We start from the raw sequence: 26580 nt of genomic DNA on the forward strand, positions 1-26580 counted from the left end.
GCGCCCGGGAATGGGCAATTGCCGGGGCATTAGAGCCCCAGCAGACCCGGTAATTGTCCATTCCCGAATGCCGCTAAATATTAGTCCCCATTGGACTCAATGGGAATGGGGAGGCCGGATGCACCGGCACCATTTGTGAATGGTGCCGATGCATCCGACATGGTCTGCGAGTGGGTGCCGTTCCGCCCGGCAGGTCAGACCTGGCGGGCAAAAAGGCACCCAGTCGCTGAACTCGTAGTTTGCCGGTCCGGTAACAGCGGTGCCAGTAGCTTACCAGCACCGTTGTTACCAGACCGGCAAACTCATAATGAGGCTCAATGTTGGTTCATGATGAAACATACCATTTAAAAGGGGTGATAACATCAACCTTCCTTCGTCCAGCAAAAGTACAATAAAATAAAAAATAAACTAAAAGCAAAGGAAAAAGACAATGCTGGTTGATAGCTTGCAAGAGTGTGTAACAATGCCAATGTTGTGGAGAATTGTGGCCATAGGAATTATCACTTTTGCTGGGAACATAGTAGCACATATTAACCAAAACAAATTGTAAAAACAGTTTCAAACAGGAAGCTCCAGCAAAAAAGGGAGTCCCTTAAGAAACAAACCAGGGAACAAATTAACTCAGTTCCAGACTATGGAAAATTGATTCATGGAAAGGGTCATCAACAGAGCCATGATGCAGCTGAACCCACAAAACGCCCTATGGACAAATCTCCTGCCAGCAGGGCTCTGATGTGGAGGGTGGGGGACTGATCTTGTAGAGGTGTTTCAAGTATTTCACCCAAATCAATACCTTTTCTCCCTGGTGGAGGAGCAGTGTAATGTTTGCTTTGTTTGAAACGGGGCTTAACTTGAGATGTCGATCATTAATGGGCATTGACCATTAGCACCTGGTGCATGTGAGCCAGCAATCGGCTCCCTCAAATACCGGGATGGAGCCGTCAGTATTAGCCTGCGTTCAGAGGGAGCTAACTGCTGCTTCCCCGTGCATAAGGCGCTCTGTTCTCCCTACTGTCCCTGCGTTACCTTGTTCTATACCTCTTTCCCGCCTTTCCGCACCACGTCTGCCACCCTGGCTCGCCCACCCATCCCATCAAACTTACCTTGCCACCCCAGTGCCTTCCTCCCACGTGTCACCTCCAACTGCTGTCCTTGCCAGCAAGTAGGGGCTTGCTCTCAGGCCCTTTGTCACTATTCTGTGGCAGCCATCTTTGAAAGGCTACATCTTCCTTTTGATGAAGGGATATAACACGAACCACGCCCGTTCATCAAATGGAATGTGTTCTAGGAAGCAAAAGAGGCTTTTAGTACCACGCCTAAATGTGGGGCTTAACGCTCTAATAACTTGAATAGACTTTGGCCCTCATAAGTGCAGCCGTCTAGAAAGAATGCCGGTATTTCAGCCTCCAGCATTTTTCCAGACTGGCACACTTCACGTTTGATGGTGGGGGCCACAGATCACCTGGCAGGCTTAGCCTGCCGGAAGTTCAGGCCCCACCCCCTACCGGCAAATAAATGCCTGAATCACCGGCACTCTAATGGTGCTGGTGATCCAGGCAAGACCATCCCCATGGAGTCTTTTGGGACTCCATGGGAATGGAAACTTACCGGCTCTCTGCCGTCCATGATATCCCGGTAATCGGGCGGCAGAGATGGTAAGGCAGGTTTGCCGGTATCCTGCCAAAATTACTGGCCGGATACCAGCAAACCCATAATGAGGGCCATTGAGCCCGTATATTTTTTTTATAGATCAGTTCAGAACAAATACACAATATTCAGGACCTTCCGCTGCTGTCCCAAGGGGAAACAACTGCGCAGCAGCCCCAGAGATGGCTCTTTCCATGCATTGTGTAGACCTGTGCCCAACAGTTGCAGTGGATGCATGGCTTTTTCCATGCATCTCAACGTGCACCAGGCTTTACAAAGAGGAGAAGAATGTGTGCATCTGAGGTGCACGCTTTCTGATCCTCTTTTGTGAACGGAATGCAACTTTTTTCATGAAATGAAAGGGCATGCACAAGCACAGCAAATGACTTGCAAATTGAGCCTTTAATGGCTTTCACTGAGCTGTGGCAATTCGCATTCCATCAGAATTCTCCTATTCGTGCATAGCCCGTCAGAATTCCAGTGCTAGAGGCTATGTCGAGTTTTATGTTCAGGTTTTTCCTTAAATGTTTTTAGTGAAAATCACCAGGCACACAAATGAATGGTGAAGCTCATTTCATTTGTGCTGTTATGAGAAATGCTCAGGTCACGTTATTAACAAGTCAGACATGAGCCTTTCTGGAAGGGGCTGTGCAAGAGAACCAACATGCGCTGCCCAGCCCCCTTGCATACATTAGTGTTGCACAGGCTCCCAACAACCACGTGGTTTCTGGGAGCGCAGTTTACCAAGACAGACCGTTAAAGGGCCCGTCTTGGTGAAAGGGTGGAAGAAAGAAAAAAAAAGAATGTCATTCCCAGTTTGGGGATGGAAGTGCTAATGTGACAGCTGCTGGTTTAACCCACAGCTTTCACACTTCAAAGAAAATCATGAAAGAGTCACGAATTACACTGTCATGATTTACATCTGCCCCTGTGCCTGTTTTACAAGGTGCAGGGGACGGCCCTCTCTTCTGGGCACTTTAAAGGGCACCCCATATGTGAATTTGGTATGCGATTTGGAAGTTCCAGAAACACATCCTAATTTGCGCAAACGCACATGGGGGGGGGAAGGGCATCTGGATGAGCGCATCCAAGACACGTATTGAGAATCTGGACCAATGGCTTTATTCTCAAAGCTAAGGGGAACAATCACTCATTCAGGGGAACCTTTTTAGTTGAGGCTTTTAATTCCTGTTTCTTCTTTTTCTTAAACCTGTTTGGATCATGCTAAGACTGCGCTCTTTCGCATGGTCCCTTTCCCTGATGCAGGGGGAAGTCTCTTCCCTGCTACTCTCATACGTGGATAAAGATGAGACGAGTAGACCTCCCCACAGCCAAAATAAATTTCTAAAGCTCCTTCTTAATGCGTGCACAGTTGGGGTGGGGACACGCCAGGGACTACATGCTATACACGCACACTGCGCTAAAAGGAGTCCTACTCTTGCACCCCATCTGATAAGCAGCTGACAGGTGCACAGAGATTTTAGGCCTCCTTAGACATGCACCTCTAAGAAGGGTGGTAAGATGCAAGTGCAATTCTCAGCGGGAGAAAAGTCTTGAGGTTTGCGGATTAAACCCTGTGGAGGCCCCTAGGGCAGTCGAAATGCCGCTTTATTTTGATCACTTGTCGCAGTGTGCCAAAAAGGAGTGGGGCCATAAGCCGGTGCCTACTTGCCCTAATGGATAATCCAGCAGTTTGCACTCCACAGTGAGCAGATTACGTGTCATCATGTACACCTGAAAGAGGGCCTGCCTCTCTTTAAAACTAAACTGCTTGACAAGAGCTATTGTGCTTTCATAATGCACCACTGAATTGAGTTGACACTCTTTTGAAGTTGCTGCTGAGAATCTACTGGGTCAGAGTGCCTTCCCTTACTCTCATAAGGAGTGCCCAAACTATTTTAATTCTTCTTAGAATGACTAGGATGTACATTGAAGGAAAGTTTTGCTCGTCAGCTCTCGCTGGTTTCACAGCTAAATGTTTCATAAAGCACCTGCCTAAAATCTCTGAGTATTCTTCAGCAAATGTCTTATTAATGGGCCTCAAGGCTAAACCCAAAGTAAACTGTCAACTGCTGGCTAAATGGTTATGATGATGCACTGCCTGAGATGCACACCTGACCCATCACTTCCTAGTCGGCTACACTCCATCTTGGAATGGGATAGGCCAACTTTCGTGAAGGAAATGTTAGTTAATAAAATTAAAAAGGGAAGGAAGTCCAGTAGCCAACCTACTCAGCACTCACTCGCTCCCAACATACAAGCAATGTAAGCTCCTGAACTAAAACATTCTATACCCTTTGAGCATAAAACAACCTCCCACATTGCGAATGACTCTGGCCTGCCTCATAGACATGCCCAACCTGATGGGACTTGGCATCCATTTCCACCTCTGATGTATCACTTTTGACATTGGAAGTTGCCACCTCCTCCTTCCTGCAAGATGTAACCACCCCTATAACCCCTCTAACATCTAACAACTTTACCAGCAGATGTAACCCCCTCCCTCTGTGCCCTTGGTCTTACCACCTCCTCCTGAGTACCTCTATCTCACGTTCATGTCACCTTCATCTGCACCCCTTGCTCCCTTGGGTATTAAGCGCCTTATAAATAACCTATCATATCATATCATATTTCATATCATATCATATATACACTTTTCCTTTTCCCCCCAGAGAGTTGAGTCTCCAGCTGAAGTCCAAAATTGCAGAAGGCAAAATGGAGTGGAGGACAGTGGGGTTCAGCAGCTTCTGGGGATTCAAACTGGCCAGAACCTGAGAGTCAGCATTCGGGGAAAGAGCTAAAATGGTTCTGTTTAATGTAAATCTGAAATCACAAGGCGGGAGAATTGATGAGCAACCATTAGATGAATTGGAGTCCTTAATTATGCACCGTAGAGCAGCTTGTGATGCCAATAAGGAATACTAATTTTGGTAGTAGGTGAATTTATTGTACAATTTGAACCTCTTGATTTGACATGGGGTATTTATTTAGTAGGACAACATGGCCTGGAATATCCCTGAACTTGTTTTCCAGTGCCCTAGGTGAACACACCCAGATGCTCTGCCTGTTGAGCATAAAATTGCTGAATTAAGTTTATGAGCAGTCTATGGCTGAATGGTATGGATCAACCGTAGGAAAGCACTGTTATCTTCCCATCTATGAAAGGAGGATAGCACAGGGGCAACGCGCTGGTCTTGGAACCAAGACCATGCAGAGCAACAGAAGTTTGAATCCCGGATCCACACTTAGAAACCAAACTCGGGTATGGTATAAGGCGTGTTATAAAAAAACAATAAAATAAAATAAATATGTATTGATTTATTTAATTTTGGTCACATTGGGTTGATGGAAGATGGTCCTTCATGCAAGAGTATCTTGCAGAATGAACAGTGACCAGTAGCCAATGTTATCAGATTCAATGTTCTGGAGTGAAACCTGGTGTCTACCAACACATCTAGTGTTGAGGTGTTTATGGCCAACAACAGAAGGAGGATCAAGTGGAACAGGTTGGGTCATAAAACTTAATTACCTGTGATTCAGTAGAAAATCCTCCCTGTGCTAGACTCTTAGTTTAAGAAGATTACAGCCCAGACGGTGGATGCAGAGTAAACCTACCAAGCCTTGAGTGAAGAGATTACTCCACTTGTCACCTGCCCTAATTGTTTAATCCGGTTGCGCCATTGTATGCAAAATTCATGGTCCAATAATGATTGCAGGCAAGCTAAAGAAGCCGTTCACGCTGAAATTAAGACAAAGGCAGATATAAGTGCAGACTTAATAGTAAAGCTGAAGCCTGGCTATGAATCTCTTACTAAACAACACAAAGGGAGCCCCAGATCAACACTCTGCTTCATTGATGGCTTCCGTAGGGTGGAAAGACTAACAGTTATTTTGATAGAGTGGCTACTAGGCATCTTGACAGAGGATTCTCTGAGCTAGAAGTTCCTATTCCAGTGCACCAATGATGCTCCCATTTTGAGGCCCTGTATGGGTATTGATAGATTTAGTGTGATCAATTTGATTAACTCCACCGATCAACATATTGTGGTCACATAAGTCAAAGCATTTCTGTCTTAATGTTGCAGAAGGCTGGTAAAGCACAAGGAGGTGACAAACTGTCTACATATGTTTTTTATAATGAACCCCATATTTAAGTACCTTTTTCGCATCCATGTCAGTATCAATAATTTCTCTCAGACATTAGCAAGCAGCTGTATAAGTGCTGAGAATGCTCCTATTTTTAAAAAGGCGGTTAAATCACTCCCAGGTAATTTTCACGCTGTATCGCTAATTGACAGTTTAGCAACAGTGTTGGGGAAAACTCTTCTATCTAGACTTGAGGACAAGGTGGAGGAGCATAGATTGATTATGAATCTTCAGGGTGGGTTTGAGAAAATAGGAGTGCGATGGATCAGTGTTTCCTACTTTGAACTCTTATCCATAAGTTTGTTATTCAGAAAAGAACACATCTTTCCTTTTGAGTTTTTATTGATTTTAAAACAGCTTTCAACAGAGTTGCTAAACAAAGTTTATGGTAAGCCCAAAAAGAGAATGACCTATAGACCTGCATATTGGGCACAATTCAACTTCCAGCGTCCAGTTTGGTTAAGGGGGAAATATGCTGACCCCTGTCCGGTGGACATGGGTGCCAGACGGGGATGTGCCCTTGCTCCACTGCGATTTCTATTGCATATGGCACTGTCCACTGAAGAGTCAGTTTGCAATATCCCTTTGATTGGTGGCATGAAAGTCTGTGTTGATTTATAAGGACAATACTGTCCTAATTACAAAGCCTCTAATTGGTATTAAGAAGTAATTTGAATCCATGCTTTCATTTTGTACTGATTGCACCCTCTGATATGTCAAAAACAGTTGTAACTGAGCTTGTTGGTTGCCTACACGACCATCAATCTGGATTCCAAGCATCGAGAGGCACGGAAACTGCTCTCCTGAACACCAGTGAAGAACAGCTTGCATCTCTTGACTATAACTCACCTGCTGTTCTCATTCTACTCGATCTCTCCTCTGCTTTCGATACGGTCAACCACTCCATCCTCACAAAGCGGCTCCATGATACCCTGGGTTTCTCGGAGCGGGCACTAGACTAGCTGACCTCCTTCCTCACTGACCATCCCTCCCAGGCTATTCTGGGTTCTTTCTTATCTCCCACGTCTATATCTACTTGTGGCTTTCCCCAGGGCTCTACCCTTTTGCCTTGGCTCTTTAACATCTATCTCTGCCCGCTTGCTCACCTGATCTAGACTTTCTGCCCACACTTCCAGTGTTATGTAGATGGCACACAACTCTTTTTCAAACTTCCCTCTGAACCTCTTCCTACTGCCTCTACTATTCCTGACTGCCTGTCTGCTATCCAGTTTTGGTGAGTCTCAAATGATCTCTGTCTCAATGCCAGCAAGACTGAGATTGATGCTTCCTATTGGGATTCCTGTTCCTTCTTTCCTCCCTTCCCTCTGGCCACCCTCTGTGGGCTCTCCCCCCACCCCTCTCCTTCCTCTGAAGCCATAAACCTTGGAGTAATCTTCAACTCCTATCTCCCTTTCCTTCCTCACATCCTGGATCTTGCCACAAAGGCCCATTTCCAACTCCACCTCCTCAGAGGTATCCTCCCTTTCCTCACTTTTCCCCAGAAGCTCAATGTCTCCAGCTCTGGTACTCTCCAGGTTGGGCTATAGTAACAGCCTTTTCCTTAATCTACCCTCTTCCTCTCTCCGTCCCCTCCAGTTAATCCAGAATAGGGCTGGAGACTTATCCTTGGCCTGAAGCCCAGGGACTGTATCTCTCCAGGCCTAAAATCTCTCCACACGCTCCCGGTAGCTGCAAGGATCAAATTCAAATCCCTCTGCATCATCAATAAGGCTGTCTGGGACCTGGGACCACGCTATCTACAACTTGTTCTCACCAAATACTCTTCCTCCAGATCTCTCTGATCCTCTGGCTTCAACTCTCTGCTTATCAAGCGCTCTCTAAGCAGTGAGCGGGTGGCCAATCTCTTTCCTCATCTGGCTCCCTCCTCCGGAACAGCCTCTCCCTTCCTCTCCTTCTTAAGCCGCATCTCCCCAAATTCCAAAGCTCCTAAAGTCTTTCCTCTTCTGCTCCGCCTTCCTCTTCTCCCTCCCATGCTAAACCTCACAGTCATTGAGATTGGTGGCCTGGGCCCCCATGTGTCCTTCTGATTCCTGGCCTTCTGTCCAATCGCCTCCGGCCTCTCCCTGCTCTTGCCTTTGGGCACCCACTGGCCTGTGATGTCTCACAGGCCTGCACTTATTGTACTGGCAGGTGAAAACTCTCCAGCCAAGTGGTCACTGCTTTGCACTTAGCTGTTGCCCTGCAACTGGCTCTCTGGCACTTCCCCCTCTGTTTTAACCCCTCCACTGTCCCTTTGCTCTCTCTCTGCACTTGCATGTTCCAAATGTTCACAAGGACTAGTAGGACTGCCTCTGCTTTTTGTTTATCATTGTTAATTTAGCACATTGTTTTGTTTTGTTCCCTTATTCCCTCCCCTTTACCCTGTGGACGATTTGAAGCACAATTCCTTGATGTATAAGCACCTTACAAATGCACGACAAACCATCAACCATAAATAAAGCCCATTGAGGTGACATAAGAGTTTAACAGGCCTATAATCAGACAAGTTAGAGACTTTGACTATCTTCGGTTAAGATTGGCAGTTAATGGCTCCTGGACAGGCCAAATTGATCGTAGTAATACATTTAACCAGCGAGTTACTCATTCATTTGCTTATAGTATCAGGCGAAAGCATTACTAATGACGACTGAGGTCTATTCGGTCCAGGTCTGTTCAGCAGTTCTTTATGGAGATGAACTATGGGGCCATGTTTCATTAACATCCTTGGAAACCGATGAGAGGAGATTATTTAAGAATCTACTGATCCTGTCAATTAGTTAATCTAGAGCCCCTCTATATCTAGGATTGGTCATGCACCCTATTCTTTAAGAGGCACGTTTACACCAGATCTTGTTTTGGCTATGTCTTAATTTGAAGGTGTTTTGTAATCTCACAAGATGGTACTATGGTAGCTTGTATGTATTTTGTACTGTTTTGTATACATCAAATTGTGTTTTATTAAATATGAATGTAATGCACCGCTGAGATCAAGCTATAATTGTTTCTAAATCAGTGTGCATTCCCATTTTAAACAGCTATGATGAATGGGCAGTGGGACATCTCCTTGCTCATAAGGCTAGAGGTTCACTTTCTTTAAATTATTTGATGATCAAAATGAATTGGGGAATGAACCATAAATGCAATGGCTAACTAAGCTTAGGAACACTGTTTTTTCTTAAATTTAGGCTGAATAAACGCCCATTCGCCTCATTGGGCCTCATTACGACCCTGCCGGTCCGGAAAGAACAGTGATGGTAAAACCGCCGCCACTGTTGTTTCCAGACCGGCTGATTCAGACTCCTGCAGGCGGGAGGTGTCACTCCCGCCAGGTCTGACCTGGCAGGATTAACACCACCCGCCTGCAGGCGGACATGGAAACACTGGCTCTGTCACAGACAGAACCGGTGTTTCCATGGTCCCCATTCCCATGGAGTCCTATGGGAATGGGGTTTACAGAATTCTTTCAATCATGGAGGCAGAATGGTATTAGGGGTGCGGCGGCAGCCTGCCAGTTTTCCCGGCACGGGTACCGCCGGACTTGTAATAAGGCCCATTGACTTTTTAATGGTCCCCTAATGTATCCAATAAATGCCTAGACTGCCCCATTATAGAGACGTGTGAAAAGCATGTTTTGCTGGACTATCCACTGTATGCCAAGGCCAGGAAGACGTTACTTCCTATTTTACTTTCAAACAGGATATTAAATTCGCTGGATGCTTTAGAGTTTTTCTTAAAATCAGTGATTCTCCTGACATTGTTGTAGCCCTACCAACTTTATTGATTGTGCCTGGTACATTCGAAGAAAATATCTCAATCTAACATGCTTATACATGCGTTCCAGGTGTAAACTTCTTTTACAAATGTTTTTATATATGTTGTATATTTAAATAATATAGCAGAAGCTGTATTTTTCTTATATAACTGGTAAAATGCGTTCTTCAGTGTATTCTAGCAGACACGTATTTTTTTTGAATAAATAAGATTGAATTGGATACACATTTGCAATAGGGCAACCTTTGCCGTAGTGCAAATCGCATGCAAAATTGCACTTGCAAAGTTCTGTAAATGTGCTGCCAGTAATCCGACTGTCTGAGTTATGTCTTATGTTACAGCTTGGGCTGACTACTCCAGGTTCAAACGAAGGTGAGACAAACATAAATAATACCCCTAATACATTGATTTACTCATGCATTAAAAAAAACAAGTAAAAACCTGTGAGTGGGTGGTGGCACAGGAAGAAGTACACTCACCGGCTCGTGGTGGTCTGCCGTTGCTTGGACGCTTGCCAGGAAACGGTGAAGACAACCCAGATCTTCCACTCTGCTGTACATCACCTGCAGGTGACTGCAAAGTTAGATTTGAATTTTAATTTTCTCATTTTGAAGGCAATATCGTGAAGCATTTCATGTAGTCATTTTATCTGTATAACAATTTAGGTGCACCTCCCTAAAACAAGGTTGGCTGTGCGATAAAATAATTGCAGTAGCTGTCATTCTTTTGGCAGTAACAGAATTACCACCATGTTTACCACACCGCTGAAACCTGTGTTCGAAGGCAAAGTGGAGGATTTACCTTCGGCATATAGCTGAAGAAAAGTCCTCCACTTCACCTCCACAAATTGGGGGATTTGCCACAGTAGAATTACTGCTGATGGTAAATCCGCAAAAATCTGCAATATGGATTCGAAACATTGTGGTTAACTCAGATGTTAACCCACTCATTATCGTGCATTACTTTTGCCGGACAAAATGGTGGTAGCAGTATTTGTGTTTGGTAGCATTTCTGCAAAACAATTGCATATTTACTGGCAAAGTCTGTGGCACTCTTTTCAACCCTCAGCGCGGGAAGCTCCGGTCCTCTTGCCCAGGTTGCACTCCTGGAGATGGCCTTTACCGATCCTGAGCGAATGTATCGTCCACTTAAAATGGCAGCTGTTTCCCATCCTCTACCTTCCACATTGAGCCCTGTGACTGAATGGTCTTCTTTGATTTCAGTCTCTGGCATACTCTAAGTTGTCACTTGGTGTACCAGCCTCTGGCAGCCAGTTCCAATGCAACAACTGCTCTGCGGTGTCCAGAAGTAATTCTTCCTCCAGTCCCTCTAAAGACATGTCTTACTGCTGAACACACAGTGGATCTCCTCCTATCATCCCAAGCCCCACATACACTCGAGCCGACACCTGAGTAGTGGAAGAAACACCTGCAAATGATGGGGCAACACCTCCCTCAAAGTATAAAACAATAACTACAGAGAACTGATCTCATGAAATACAAAATGGCAGATTAATCAGGAAGTATGGACTGCTTAGTCCATGCAGATTAGTAGGGATGCCTGAAGCATTCTGTGTGCTACACTTTCATATATTCAAACCGTCACTGTGACATTATCCAAACATAACAGATGCACAATACCCCTCAACAGCATCATCATCTGCAGAAAACCAATCCATCACCAAACTGAAATCCAACCCCACAAACACTGAGGCAAATTAAAAAAGGAGCTTCTGTGCATGCAATCATTACATCTAACCTAATACAAAACGAATAATGAATGTTCTGTTTAAAGGCTAAACGATGTACACAGGGCAATAGGGAATACCTTTGAATCCCGGAGCAGTACCTACATTTGCTCTGAAGTGCATGTCACAAGGCTACAAATAACCAATGTTCGGTAGCAGATCCATCTGCACAAAAGAGCAAGGGCTCCTGATCTTTATATGCCCTGATAAAATCTTCTTAATTTCTTCAATGGCACACATGGAGTGATTGGATGCTTCAACTCCCCCCTTCACCCTACAAAATCTAATCTATGTGAAAATACCTTTTTTTAAAGGTCTCGAGAGAAAAAGACCTATTCACTTTCACCGATTGTCTTTTGATCTGAAAACCGGCATCATAAAGATCTGTTTCTCTTGAGACCTTTACAATGAAGCTTCCCTTTTTTTTTTAACATATTCAGGGGGTTTCACCCCCGAGCCCCAATTTGTCCTCCCTGTGCCCTGCTCCCACCACCCCATAACCCCTAATCCCCAAACGAAAACACATACATACACACTAGACACACGCACCCACGAACACCCATCTCTCAGCCCCATTCCTATTTTGTCCCAGCCTCCCACCCACCACTCTCCCAAAACAAATACATGTATACCCACAACACACACACCAACACACACGCACCCTCACACTTACCCGTTCTCCTGGTCCTGTGCTTCCGGGTCCTGACCTGCCTGTCAGCCCCGGTGCGCACTCGTGTGCAGCAGGGGCGTGACAGTTGGATTCAGAAAGACCGCTCTGTGCAGTCACAGAGCGGTCTTTTGAAATCGGTCTTAAGTGAAAAGTTCTTTTTAAAAAGTTCTTTTCACGTAGGACCACCAAATCAACAAATTTGATCATGCAAGGGGATGCCATCCCAGGCACCTGTGACTTTGCCAGTGGTAATCTGATTAAATGAAAACTTTAAAAAGAGGTCTCTCTTCTGTTGCCGGGATATGTCCAGCAAATGAGGTTGGGCCGGCAGTAGTTGTGGTTCGCACCGCCTGTGTTGGGAACCAGAGACACGTTGAGAAAGGGTTTAAGAGAAGATTTACTCTCTAAAGATTTCCGATCATTGTGAGATCTTCATATTTCATATTTCAAGGCGGCTGAAAATTTGCTCTTAAAAACTGGATGTGTCAGGACCATTTCAAAAGTGAGGCCAAGCCTTTCGAGTAGATCAATACAATGGGGTCCAAACCTATGTGTATGGTCAATTTCTGCTAAAAAGGGGTAGAACCCTTCAAATGCCCCCCAGAAGATGGTCAGGCTCGGAATAGCATGACCTGCCATATTATTCCTGCAAAGGTACATCCTAATCTATGCGTATGATTCTAGTGGAGAAACCGGAGAAGGCGCAGCCATCTATGCCACAACAAACCCACAACTCCCTCATCCAATTAGTTTCTCAGCCCGACAATTCAGCCACAAATAGACACTTCTGCTCAACCTTCTGCCAATATCCATCAAGAAAATGCTGCTGGCAAAATCTGCTATACCTGACCTTACACCGTGGCCAGGGGGGCATCAAGGACCTACCCTGATTTATGGTCTCCACCCTTTGCTTTTTCCAAACTCAATCTATTGTCAAAGGTAACTCCCAAATATTTAAAGACCTTCACATTTTCCACTGGGTTTTTCCCACCAAATCCTTTGGATTCAGCCCCCTGTTTGCAACGAAAGGATGTGATTGTAGGTTTGGAATGGTTTAATAGTAAATCATTCCCCTGACAATAAAACTCTGCTACTGCAATAAACGATGAAGACCTAGCTTGGCATATCAGACTGAATCATACCATCTGCAGATGCCAATGACTGGATGTGGGTAGTGCCCATTACGGTATCCCGTGGTTTTACCAACAACAAACAGTTTGAAGTAATTTACTTTGATGCCATTACTTTGAAATTAAATATGTATTTTGGGGGTAAGAGGTGAAAGGGGTGGGGAGGTGTTTGGGGGGTGGCAGTTGAGGGGAAGGGGAGAATGTGGGGATACCCCACAAAAAAGTACTTTACCATTGAAGGAAATTACTTTGAAGTGTTTGCAGTCGGTGAAATAACATGGAACCAGCCATTATAGGAGGAAACGCACACAGCAAGGGCATGGCAATGAGAACATTAGCTGAATAAAAGTGGCGCCAAGTAACGTACAAACTTGTTTAAGGCCATGGGAGATAAAGGTCTCTTCTGACATAGGCCCACCCCACTTTAATCTAACTTGGACCACAGTGTTTTCATAAAATTCCCGGATCAGCCTATGCCCATCACTTGAACTAGTTCCACAGCAAGGCCCAATGCACCCAGTGAAAAGCTACGCTGTGATCCAAAAAGCCTTCACACAAGGGGTCTTTACCTAGTCACCTGAGCTTCTATGGCCAGAATCAAGATAATTAGACTATTCACCGGTATTGGTAAGGATAGCCCTCCCCTGCTGCCTGAGGAAAGCGAACAATTGCTTTTGTATCAGCCCGGTCCTATATCTTATTCGAAGCACCCTATCGAATTCCTGTCTGGGAGCATCCAAAAAGCATACCAGCCTACAATAAATTGGAGAAGACTTCAAACTCTTTTTATTAACTGGTATTCCATTACGTTCAGTAAAAGAGCGCAAAAGCAACACTGCCCCCCTTCTCTCCCACACTTTTCACAGAAAGGTGATTAAGAAGCCTGTTCCAGGAGCCCGCCTGCTGGTTCAGGTCAGGGCCAGGCCACGCAAAGCAATCAGGGAAGGTAGCCCTAAACAGGTTTAACCAGAGAATAATCTCCAAGGGCCTGATTGATGTCATGTTTTGCACTGTGCCAAGTGAGTTTGCACTGGTGCAAAGTGAATTTGCACTGACAACAAACACCCTGATTCATGGAACATGTCATAGTATTTCATATTTGTATTTAGTTAGACAAATAAAATTAAGATATAAAATGCTTCACGGTATAGCCTTCACAATTAGAATATTAAAATGTAAATATAATTTGCAGTCAACTGTAAAAATACACTTTGAACTGCTCCATGAATCAGGGTGGTTGTTAGCAGTGCAAAGTCCCTTTGCACAGTGCAACACATTCCATGAATCAGGCTCTATATTTCTACAGACTGGCCTTTGCCAGTCCAGATAGCAGCACTGTGGATCCACTTCTCTGTAGCCCCAGGCGGATACAATCTTACACTAAAGCCAAGTCGTCGAATAGAAGCGGGAATCCCATTTATTTAAGACATTTATTGAGCAGGCTGCTGAGCCCCTCTGGAGATAGTCACTGGCTAGTACGGGCCTGGATCGCATGCACTGCGTATTCCTCTTTTATATGGCTTGAATGTTTCTATAATAAACTAGAACATTCTTATGTTTCCGTTTGAGTATTGCAGCCACGATTAGCTGCCCTACCATTTACAAACTAGAATTGCCAGTGGTATTATTATTATTATTATTATTATTATTATGGCAGTCTGTTACTTTTCCCGCAATTCCCTTTCACAGGCACATGACATTTTATCAAAGCCACCCATACAATACCCATTGAATAATCAAACGAATGTTTCATTCTTGTTAGAAAAGTACAATTATTTTCCCAAGAACAACGAAAGTGTTCATCTGTCTGTTTTTACTTGAATCCCGGCTGCCATCTCGTGGCGACTTTTGAGAGTTACACATATTGGCCATGCAGCATTTGGACCATTTCACTTTTAAAGACTCAGGTGCGGTATTCTAATGATTCGATGTGGTCTTTTGGCCCTGATACCGGGAATATTGAGTGCAATATGGGAAAGGGACAAATGGGCAATATTGACGTAGATCGGCAGAGATAGCAGTAATCAAACGCTGCAGCCTCAAGTTGATAGAGAAGCGTCACGCCGAAGATGTGACTTCTTGGTGTACAGCACCTGGGCAAGCAATCCCATGACGGATATATGTAGAAGGGTTTTTCTTCAAAGATCATGTCAGAAGCAGACAAGCCTTGCACGGCAACTGTACTGGTTACTGATTAAATTGCCACGCCCAATTCTGGCACAATCCTGTTGTAAAGCACTACGCTGCTTAGGCTTGCGTTATAAGCAATAGAATAAAACATAAATAAAAAAAACTGTCTCATAAACAGTCGGTGTCATTCCAACACAAACAATCCACGTTCCACCGAGTTGTGGTACATAATGTCGTACAGAATGAAACACTCCCCTTCCATTTGAATGCTCAAACAGTATCTCAACAATAAATCACATGTATGTTACACACAAGGGAAAGGCATACCGTCATTACGCCATGACCCAAACTACCACCACTTTCCAGGTCGTTCAAGCCAGATGACACTTTTGGAGGTATTGTGGTCCGTGCGGCAACCATTTACCTAGCTCGAGCCTGATCTCACGACAGTGGCGAAACACCATTGAGCTAAGCGGGCTTCAGCCCACCCGAATTTCTGGGCTATGCTGTCTCGACATGGCTGATGTATAGAGCCATAGCAGGAAATAACAGGGTACGACAATAGGACGTCGCTGTTAACAAACGCACTGCAATTACTAACGTAAAGCATTTCACTGTTAGTACCTGCATTCATATGCATACATTTTTAGGCAATTGAAATCATGATATGGGGTTAGTACTTGCATGTCAGGGGAGTGATTGGCAGGGCATAGAGGGGACAGGAGACCGCTCATTCTCACAGCAGTCATTAAGTGGGTGCTTTCAGACTTAAAGGAGAGAGTAAACTGCTTGTAACATTACACTGGAATAGTGTCATTAGAATGCGTAAAGAGGTTAGATGCCCCCATGCAAGTAAGTTTGCCCCTCCCCCGCCGTCTCTGAAGTTAACGCCTCTCCCAACATTTGAAGCTGCCCCCAAAATGTAGGTTTTGTTGCGCCCCTGCATCACGACAAACAGTCACCTACAATCAATTTGCTACGACCACCAGTCACATCTTTCTCCACCAACCTTGGAACTCATTCACGACTTCAGTACCTTGCAGAAATGTCTATACCCCAAATCCATTTGTCGTGGTATCCACCCAGTCACTCTTATATACCCAGCACCTGGCTGTTGCCAGCCTCCCCAGGGGGTGGGAGTTGAGGATGAACGTTGGGGAAGAGTTGGGGATTCTGGGTAAGGTGCGCTACGTGCCAGTAACGGATGGAGATTAGAATAAAGTGGTTGTTTTCCTTATCCCTCCGTGCGTGTGCGTGTGTTTTACTTTGCCTTATAAACGGCAACATTTGGCGACGAGGACCGTCCCGCACACAACGGAGTCCTCCTACTCGGCAGTCCGCCAAACTCTGTGGCCGCTGGCATTCTGCCAAACTCCTCCTTCTCCTGAAGCCGCCGGCGCCCCGCAGCGCACGTGTTGTGGCCCAAACACCCTGCTGAGTATCCTCCTCCTCCTTATTGAAGGGACCACAAGCCTGCTGAGCGGAGACCCCAACTTGGCAAATCCGCCAGGGCTCCTTCTATGCCTGCAGCATAAGCAGCTCGCCTGCCTCTTCCTGATTTGCAGCGGCGACTCGCCACACGTGCCCCTCAGCTGGTGAAGGTCCACCACCATCCTGAAGCCAGGAGACGCATCACACCCTGCCCTGAAATACGGCGGCCCACACCACTCAAACAGCCGCACTAGATTAGTCGCTGGACACCACGGTTATATAAGTGGCCGGCGCCTCTCAAGACCCAGAGCGTCAGTGAATGACACGGGCACAACTTTGCCTTATAAACGGCAACATTTGGCAACGAGGACCGTCCCGCACACAACGGAGTCCTCCTACTCGGCAGTCCGCCAAACTCTGTGGCCGCTGGCATTCTGCCAAACTCCTCCTCCTCCTGAAGCCGCCAGCGCCCCGCAGCGCACGTGTTGTGGCCCAAACACCCTGCTGAGTATCCTCCTCCTCCTTATTGAAGGGACCACAAGCCTGCTGAGCGGAGACCCCAACTTGGCAAATCCGCCAGGGCTCCTTCTATGCCTGCAGCATAAGCAGCTCGCCTGCCTCTTCCTGATTTGCAGCGGCGACTCGCCACACGTGCCCCTCAGCTGGTGAAGGTCCACCACCATCCTGAAGCCAGGAGACGCCTCACACCCTGCCCTGAAATACGGCGGCCCACACCACTCAAACAGCCGCACTAGATTAGTCGCTGGACACCACGGGTATATAAGTGGCCGGCGCCTCTCAAGACCCAGAGCGTCAGTGAATGACACGGGCACAACCGCCGGTGAGTGCATTCAAATCACTTTTCACTTACCAAGCTGTGCCATTTCAATAACGCTTCTCAGGGCACAGTGAGTCCTGCAAACGTAGACAAGGCCAAATACCCAGGGACATTTGGACCCCGTGGCCGTACCGATGAGCATACAGTGCCCACGCATATACTCAAAGAACTCAAGGGTGGTGCCCACCCACACTCACTAACAGAGGGATGCCAAGACCCCCTACTCAAGAAGGTGGCAGCAAAGTAATCAACACCTCGTAAAATGAGCAATCCTACGTCACCCCAGCCTGCCCGCGCAGCTAAATCCATAAACTAAGGATGCCACCCCCATTCACCACGACGCCCCAAGCCACAAAAGGGCCCAGGTGGACGGAGAGGATGGAGGACTTCCATCAATTTGTGAGAGGGTCAGGAGACAGTGATTCCCCCAATATCAGAGACATCTTCCTCAAATTGGTGGGGGGAGAGATTAAGACCATTGTCAAGACAATCCCCGCAGCTGATCAAAACAACTTTGCAGAATTAATTAAAGCACTGGACAAACGTCTCATAATTGAAGTTAATCGCGATTACGAAAGATACTTCTTCAACCAATGTACACAGAAGCCACAAGAGACAGTGGATGAATTCATAACTCGCTTAAGGGTAAAAGGAGCTCACTGCCAATTTGATACGTTTTCCCTTAAAGAGGCGATACGCCTCAGAGTAATAGAGGGCTGCCTATCACCCGCACTCAAGAAGCAATTGTTGAAGCCCCTCACCATCCCCGAAGTCAGCGAGCTTGCCCGTATATTTGAGAGAGTCAACGCCCAAGCCGCATCCATGACTGGAACAAATAACCCAAAACAAGACACTGCTGAACTCATAGCTGCCATACAACCACCTCGCCAGGGCGACAAAGGACCACACCCATACAGACCACAAGTTTGACAAGTCCCACGTCAACAGAGACAATGGAATCGCTGCGGAATGATATTTCCACCCTCAGGATCATGCCCAGCTCTATCACAACGGTGCACGAATTGTGGGCGAGAAGGACACTTTCAGTCAGTATGTAGAGAAGGGATAGCGTTTCCTCCAGTACGCCCCCAATCACCCATCAGGATACCGTTCCGCCCACCGTCCCCACAATACAGACAGCAAAGATACTACCAACAGAACCAAGGGCGCAGCGTTAGAGCTGTTGATGAATACCAAGAACATGAGTACCCGCAAACATTTTACCACACGGATCAAACCCAATTCTTAACAGATGAATATGACAATCCACCAGAAGGCTACGGGGAGGATGCACTCTATCATGATCCTACAGCGACCGCATACACAACACACTACGACCCACGTAATCAAGACGAGTATGCTAACCTCATACTCGACAATGAAGAAGCCAAAGAAGCCCCCAAAATTCCGATCAAAATGGAAAACTGCCTGCTTCATTTCATGATAGACTCTGGCGCCACCGTAAACATAATGGGTGAGCAAGATTATGCTAGGATCCCAAATCCACCCACGCTTGAGTTGTCGCACTCACAAATCTTTCAGTGGGGCGCTGCCACACCCTTGCAGACAATTGGACATTTTACACGCCGGTTCCTCCTAAATGGGTGACAGGTGGACACCACCATCCATGTCATTCACTCACTCACCAGGTGTCGATGCCTTCTTACCTATCACACCGCTTCTTGCCTGGGAGTGATTGAAATTCACGCGAGAGCTGGAGACACCATCACCGCAACGATGAACAGTCAAGAACCGAAAGAACAGATTGGGACAATTCTGTGCAATCAATCACAAAACCTCATCACAAAGGAGGACATTATACAGAAATTTCCAAAAATATGCTCAGGTTTGGGAAAACTCAAAGGTCCTCCAATCAAAGTTCACATAGACCCCAACATAAGACCAGTGCCACAACATCCATGAAGAGTTGGATTGCACCTCCAAGAAGCAGTGTCGCGAGAACTTCAGCAACTACTCTCCGACGGCATCATTGAGCCAGCGACAGGTCCAACACCATGGGTGTCCCCTCTCGTCATCGTGCCCAAAGAAGGGGGCAAATTACTCCTGTGCGTCGATATGAGAGTAGCCAACACTGCTATCCAACGCGAGGGACATCCGGGTCCATGCATCGAGGACATGATAGTGCAGCTGAACAACGCCCGCATGTTCTCCAAACTCGATCTAATCCAAGGTTACCACCAACTGGAGCTGCACCCTGACTCAAGAGCAATTACGACTTTTGCAACGCACAATGGGTTGTTCAGGTACCGGAGACTAAACTTTAGCATCTCTTCTGCAGCTGAAATTTTCCAGGAGACGGTGCGCCAGATCATCAGACCGATAAGAGGAGCTCTCAATTATAGTGACGACATCCTCATTTTCGGCTCGTCAAATGAAGCTCATGATATCGCTCTGTTTGCCACCTGTGAGGCACTACAAGCTGCTGGCCTCACGCTCAACATCGCAAAATGCCGGTTCAGCAAAGCGTAGCTCACATTTTTTGGACATATTCTTTCTAGCGAGGGGATGATGCCAGACCCTGAAAAAGTTGACACGATCACAAACCTCAGCGAACCACATCAGACCGCAGAGGTCTGCTCGTTCCTATGCATGGCCGGATATTGTGCAAGATATATTCAGCACTACGCATCCCTCATGGAGCCACTGAGGAGACTTCTACAGAAAGAAGCGACATTTGACTGGACACCAGCGTGCCAATGCGCTTTCGCTGACATCTAGCAAGCTCTCACGGAACCCACCGCCTTGCCTATTTCAACGCGACATGGCACACGGAAGTAATAGTGGACGCAAGCCCATTTGGCCTACGAGCCATTCTAGCCTACACAAGTGGCGCAAATGTGAACCCCAGAAACGTGGTCGCTTATGCTAGCAGGGCACTGTCCACCCCGGAAATAGCCTACTCCCAGGCAGAAAAAGAAAGCCTGGCAGCTGTCTGGGCATGTGAGCATTTTCAAAAATTTTTAATAGGAAATAAAATTCACCCTGATAACGGACCAACAGGCACTCCTCTCACTATTCGGCAACCCGCACACCAAGATGCCTCAGAGGATATAGCGATGGGGCATTCGCCTTCAAGAATATGATTACGACATCATTCATCGACCCAGAGGCGACCTGAATCCCGCTGACTACTTGTCGCGACACCCAGTGGGAGCTCCAATAACACGCAGAGGTGATGTTGCATATGTCCATTACATTGCGTCGAATTTCTTACCGCCCGCACTGTCGCTAGACATGGTTGCTGCCACATCAGCTGCAGACCCCACAACCTCTCTTGCGATCAGCCTCACGACGACCATCAAATGGAAGGACCACCGGAGAGCAATGCTAGCCCACTCGGGGGTGAGCAGGCAAGAAATTGAAAGATTAGGCAGAGTGCACAATTAACAAGCTGTAAAAGACCACAACATTCTACTCAGAGGCTGCCGAATTGTCATCCCAGCTGCTCTAAGAAATGAGGTTGTCTGCACCGCACATGAAGGACATAGGGGAACCGAGAACACAAAAAAACAACTGAGATGTCATGTCTGGTTCCCATTCCTGAATGCTGCAGTCGACAAGTGGGTCAAGAACTGCCATGCTTGCAAGTGCACATCACCAGCCGAACCTCCTGCTCCTCTACAACACACACAAATACCAGATCACCCGTGGGAAAGAGTATCCATGGACTTTTATGGACCCACAGAATCAGGTGACTATCTCCTACTCCTGATAGATGAGTACTCACGGTTTCCGATAGTAAAGAAAGTAGCCACCACAGCTTTTCCGCAAGTGGCTACAGTACTAGAAGAAATACTCAGTGAATGGGGAATTCCCAGAGTGATCAAGTCCGACAACGGACCACCGTTCTGCGGACATGAATTCGAAATGCTGGCAAGACATCTAGGATTCAACCACATGAAAATCACACCTCGACACCCGCAAGCAAACGGGATGGCGGAGGGATTCATGGCATCAATTAAAAAGACAATCTAGAGAGCCAGAATTGAAACAGTCAACCCGCATCAAGCACTCTGTCGGCTCCTCAGAGACTATCGGAACACACCACATGTGGCCACGGACAAAACACCGGCTGAACTCATGGCTCGTTATGAAGTACGCACTCGCATCCCACGGAACCCGTCCGTCACGGAGACCCCGGACGTTGAAATACTCCAGCATGATGCCGAAGGAAAAGAGAGAACGACACAGGACAGTGACACAAGGTGCAAGGCAACGCCAAAAGACTTTCAGATCGGTGAGGAAGTTCTGGTACAACAACCCATGGTACGCAAGACAGACCCACGATTTGCCCCGTGCCCCATGAGGGTCACTGCAATAAAAGGCACGATGGTGACAGCCCAATACCAGGACAAAGCCATCACGAGGAATTCCCAACAATTCAAACACTATCTCAAGAGAGAAGAGACTGAGTTTATTCCAAGACCCGTCACTGCAGTGCCAGGGATCCCGAGAGATGACCTATGGGCCCCCCCTGAGGAAGATGCCAGAGGGACAGAACAGGGCGAAGGCCTCCTGAACGGAGAAGGGGCCAAGGCCCGCTGTCAGAGTCCGCAGCGAACAATCAAGAGGCAGTGTTAAGTTGACGTTTGGACATATTGTCCGGGGGTGGTGTTGCCGGCCTCCGCAGGGTTAACAAGTTGCCCCACCCACAATAGGGGTGGGAGTTGAGGACGAGCGTTGGGGAAGAGTTGGGGATTCTGGGTAAGGCGCGCCACGCGCCAGTAACGGTTGGAGTTTAGAATAAAGTGGTTATTTTCCTTATCCCTCCGTGCGTGTGCGTGTGTTTTACTTTGCCTTATAAACGGCAACACTGGCTACCACAAAGACAACTCTCCTGAAACAGTTTGTTCAGCCACACAATGATATTGCAATGTCCATCCACGCCTCCCTGTCCAAATGTACACCAGAAATACAACCACTTCCGCACTTCTAAATATTCTTACAAATTTAACTTTGGCTTCCAATTAAAAAATAGCCTGGGGATACAAGTGTTCTCCCTCAGCCACCAAGCGAACCTCTTACATCCACAATGTAGTTTTGCGTACGTTTACTTGCCCCAACCAAACATTACTCAGTGCAATTTTGAAATCCCCAATCCTTCTTGCTCTACCACACTCCTTCTTCTGCATAAATCCTATTTCCCATTTAAAAAACAAAATTAAGGTTTACTCACCAAAACCAGGTTCTTTTACTATTTTCCCCTCTAACATTGGTATCCCCATTCCCACAACATATGCTCCAAACAGGAGATTGTTAGCATAAAACCTTCCTTAGATCCTAGGCTTCTCCCTATACAAATAGTGAGGAACATATTCGACCACCAACCCCCAAACCTCTGTCTCCTTTCTTAGGAGGAATCCCACAGCATGGTGTGTCAGTGCGCATCTCCCTCTCAGCTACCATATGCACTATATCCCGGATACCATCATCATACACGCTGCATTTTCCACTCCTTCATTCTCCATGCTTTCTTCTTTACCACTGGTGGCAAGTGAGTATTTCATTGGAGGGGGCGTAAACATTTTCCATGAATGTGCCAGTGGCTGAGTGTAGCAGTGGAGCCCCAACCAATGAAGGGAGGTTAAGGGAGGTGGTGAAGGCAGGTGGGGGATCTGGCCCAGAAACATTTATGAAAAAATTGGTTAAAAAGTTGCATTTTATCACACACTTTCTATGAATAATTGGGTAAAAAGTCACACAGTTTACAATCGGTTTTGCAGGGTGACACATGAAAAAATCCAATAGACGCCAGGTCACAAAAAATGCACAGGAGTATTTTCTTGATGCGTCTGCACACAATATATGCCAGTTGTAGGGCAGCAGGAAAAAAACATTTTCAATGCTGGTTGTGTCCAAGCATGCCCATGCTGGCTGGTGCTACATATGGTAGTATTTTCACATAGTAATATACTCATATTTACTTAGCCCATATTGGCAGCAGTGATATTACAAAAGAATATGTCTGTGACATAGGCCAGTATCCCATGTAAGAACACTTATCACATAGGTTTTGCCCATAATTCCAGTAAAAATGCTATGCCACTGTGAGAAAACATGTCCATATTAGATTTAGCAACACCCATGTAGGTCCTCCGCACATAAACGTATTATGTTGGCTGTGCCAATGTAGGCCAGTATACCACACATAAGAACACTCATCATTTTGGCTTTGATCATAATTTGAATACAAATGTTATGCCATTGTACGAAAGCAAGGCTGCACCAACATAGGCCCTTCACATGCAAGAACAGTCCTGATGTTGGCATGGCCCTGAATGCCAGTAAAAATGCTATGCAATAAAGAAAACTTGTCAATGTTGGCTGTGCCCACATAGGCCTTCCCCACGTAAGAACATTCATATTGGCTTTGCCCTGTCAAGTAGCTGGTCACATCATTGCTGGGCTCTCAGTCTGGTTTGGTGTTCGGGTTGGCTAGAACCAGTTTTGGTCTTCTCCGGGCGGTCCATGCTTAATGAGGGTGGCAGGTGTGGAATGGGAACCGCCCTCCTCCCGAGAACGAGAACACGGAATGGACATCCCAAAACCTACTCCACAATATAACTCCTCAGATTTCCATGGTCCAAGGACAGCAACAAGCACTGTACCAAGGAGCCGAATGTTGTAGCTGGCGAGATGGAAAATCCTAAGGCGTCCCAAGCAGGATTGGCAAAGGACCAGGAGGATCAGGCAAAGCCAACAAACTGGAAGAACCCCAGCAAGGCAGGTGGTGGACCAAGGAGAGCAAGTAAGGCCAGAAGACCAGCGAGCCAGCATGGAAAGATCACAGAAGGGGAAAGGCAGAAGACAAGGGAGCCACAGCATGTAGAAGAACCAGGACTGGAACTAAGACTGGGAGCAAGAGTGAAGAGGTAAGCACACAACACACAGCAACATTGGATGCCATTAGAACTGTGCATGCACGAGACAGAGATGCCAGGTCCTCTGTGCATGCGCAATCCAGCTGTCATGGTGGTGCCCATAGCACAGGCGGCGGTGGTCTTGGGACCCCATTGGGACTGCTTCAGGGCCTGATTGCTAGCTTCCCATATATTCGCCTCCTTCTGTCGCAGGCGCCACCAGGGATAAAGATGCCAGGCAAGTCTCCATGGGCTTCGGCGGTGAGTCCAGGTACATGGTGGCATGACATGCCCATGATGCCAGTAAAAATGCTATGCCGTTATAAGAAAACATGTCCTTATTGTCTGCAACAATGTAGGCCCTTCACAGATAAGAACACTCATGTTGGCTTTGCACATAATGTCAGTAATACAAATTTAAGAAAACATGTTCATATTGGCTGTGCCAATATAGGCCAGTATCTGTCTGGAATCTTAGATTTATATTAAGTTAAGGCTGATTAGGTGTTATGGTTAGGGGTATTATAATATTGTTGCATTGCAAGGTTTTCCTTAACCATTTGTTTCAGGAAGGAGAAGTTTGTCCAAGCCAAGATGTTGGAGACAATTGAAGGTTCTAGAGATGGGAGAGGTGGCTTGGAACACTGACGAAATTCTAAACTGCCTTTCATCTGCAGAAACTGTTGAGAAAAGAGCATTTCTGGTGAGCTTCAGTCTGATGCCTTCTGGAAGAACTGAGAAATACCCAAGTTGCCTCGAGGGACATGATCCAGCTATCTGGTGGGACAGTTTCTTTTAAATCTATAGAGTAAGATTGGTCGCTAGTACATCTGTAAAATTCAGAGTTAATTTGTTGACAAAATTCATGTGAGCAGTAACAACATAGACACTTCATTGGTCAAGATAAAGAACTAGGAAATGTTAAAGAACTTATCATCCGATCATGTGGGAACAGATCGTGTTTGAGTGGAACTGCTATTGCCAGGTTTAAGCAGCGTGTGTGAGGCAGATTGACCTTGTTTGATTAATGCAGTAAGAGAAGTCAGTGCAAGCAGGAGAGAGGGAAAAACCGTACCACAGTTCCTTTGGTGTGCCTGCCATTTTTCGTCTAGTGTTGTGCTCAGGGGCTAAGGAGTAGGTACAGCCTCGTGATCCATTGGGTATGCAAAAATAGAAGGACCATCAAATCATGCTACGTTCAGCGCGATCTTGGAAAAATAAAGGGATGACTACACTAAAGTGTTCGGAAACGTGATACGTACTGACTCTAATAGGAACAGTAGTCGACAATTACAGTAATGTTCATAGTTGCAATGTTGAAAGTTAATTATTAAAGACTTCAAGAAGAACTATGCTACAGTTTTAGACATACAGAACATGTTGGAGCAGTAGATTGCTGCCCAAAGACATAACAAAAACCAAATTGTAGAAATTATGAACAGAAAAAAACCTTCTTAAGCAAAATGTTCCTCTTTGGCAATTTGGCAGGGGTTTTCAGGTATGACTTGGGTTTAGTAAGGTGGGAGAAAAGTATAAAGGGAAAGAATCGTTATTGAATAGTAGAGTAATTTAATGTTCATCTCGTTGCAGGTCTCGCTTTCCAAGGAAGTCAGATGTGAGGCTTTGGTTTGTCATTTTGACTCATTCCCCTTTACCTTTGGAGCAAATAACACATAGCCTGTGCAAATTAGGGTTGTGGGTTTGAATGCTTCAGAGGGTTCATGGAGCCAGCAGCTTCTGCGGTTTTCTTCAGGATCCTGACAGTATTCATCACATAACTTATCATGTCGACTTTGGCCATAATACCAATACAAATACAATGCCATAGTAGGAAAATATTTCCTACATCATGGCTACATCAATGTGGGCCTTCTCCATGTAAGAACACTCAGAATGCAATGACTTTGACAATAATGCTATTAAAAAAGCTATGCATATGTAAGAAAATAGGTCCATATTGGAAGAACCAATGTAGGCCCTCCACATGTAAAAACACTTGTCAGGGTGGCTTTGCCTTTAGTGCCAGCAGAAAATTGTATGCTAATGTAAGAATACATGCCTATATTGGCTGCACCAAGTAGGCCAGTATTTCCACGAACTACCACTCTGCATTGCCATATTTCTGGGATTTCTGCAGGAATAAGCAATTGCAGCCTCTTTCCCCCCTAAATAACAAATTTGAATGATAG

At 46.1% G+C, this 26580-nt stretch overlaps 1 protein-coding gene across 1 annotated transcript in view; it reads right to left on the minus strand.

Moving 5' to 3' along the window:
• LOC138505132 (uncharacterized) overlaps window positions 1–26580 on the minus strand; it is a 398539-nt gene that overhangs the window by 267714 nt on the left and 104245 nt on the right. The window contains exon 7 of the mRNA XM_069625423.1: window positions 10044–10137. Within this exon, the coding sequence (XP_069481524.1) occupies window positions 10044–10137 (94 nt within the window). The remainder of the gene's footprint in view (window positions 1–10043; window positions 10138–26580) is intronic.

The sequence above is a fragment of the Ambystoma mexicanum genome, chromosome 11 (genome assembly GCF_040938575.1).
Source record: "Ambystoma mexicanum isolate Mex_15411 chromosome 11, UKY_AmexF1_1, whole genome shotgun sequence".
Classification (NCBI taxonomy): Eukaryota; Metazoa; Chordata; class Amphibia; order Caudata; family Ambystomatidae; genus Ambystoma; species Ambystoma mexicanum.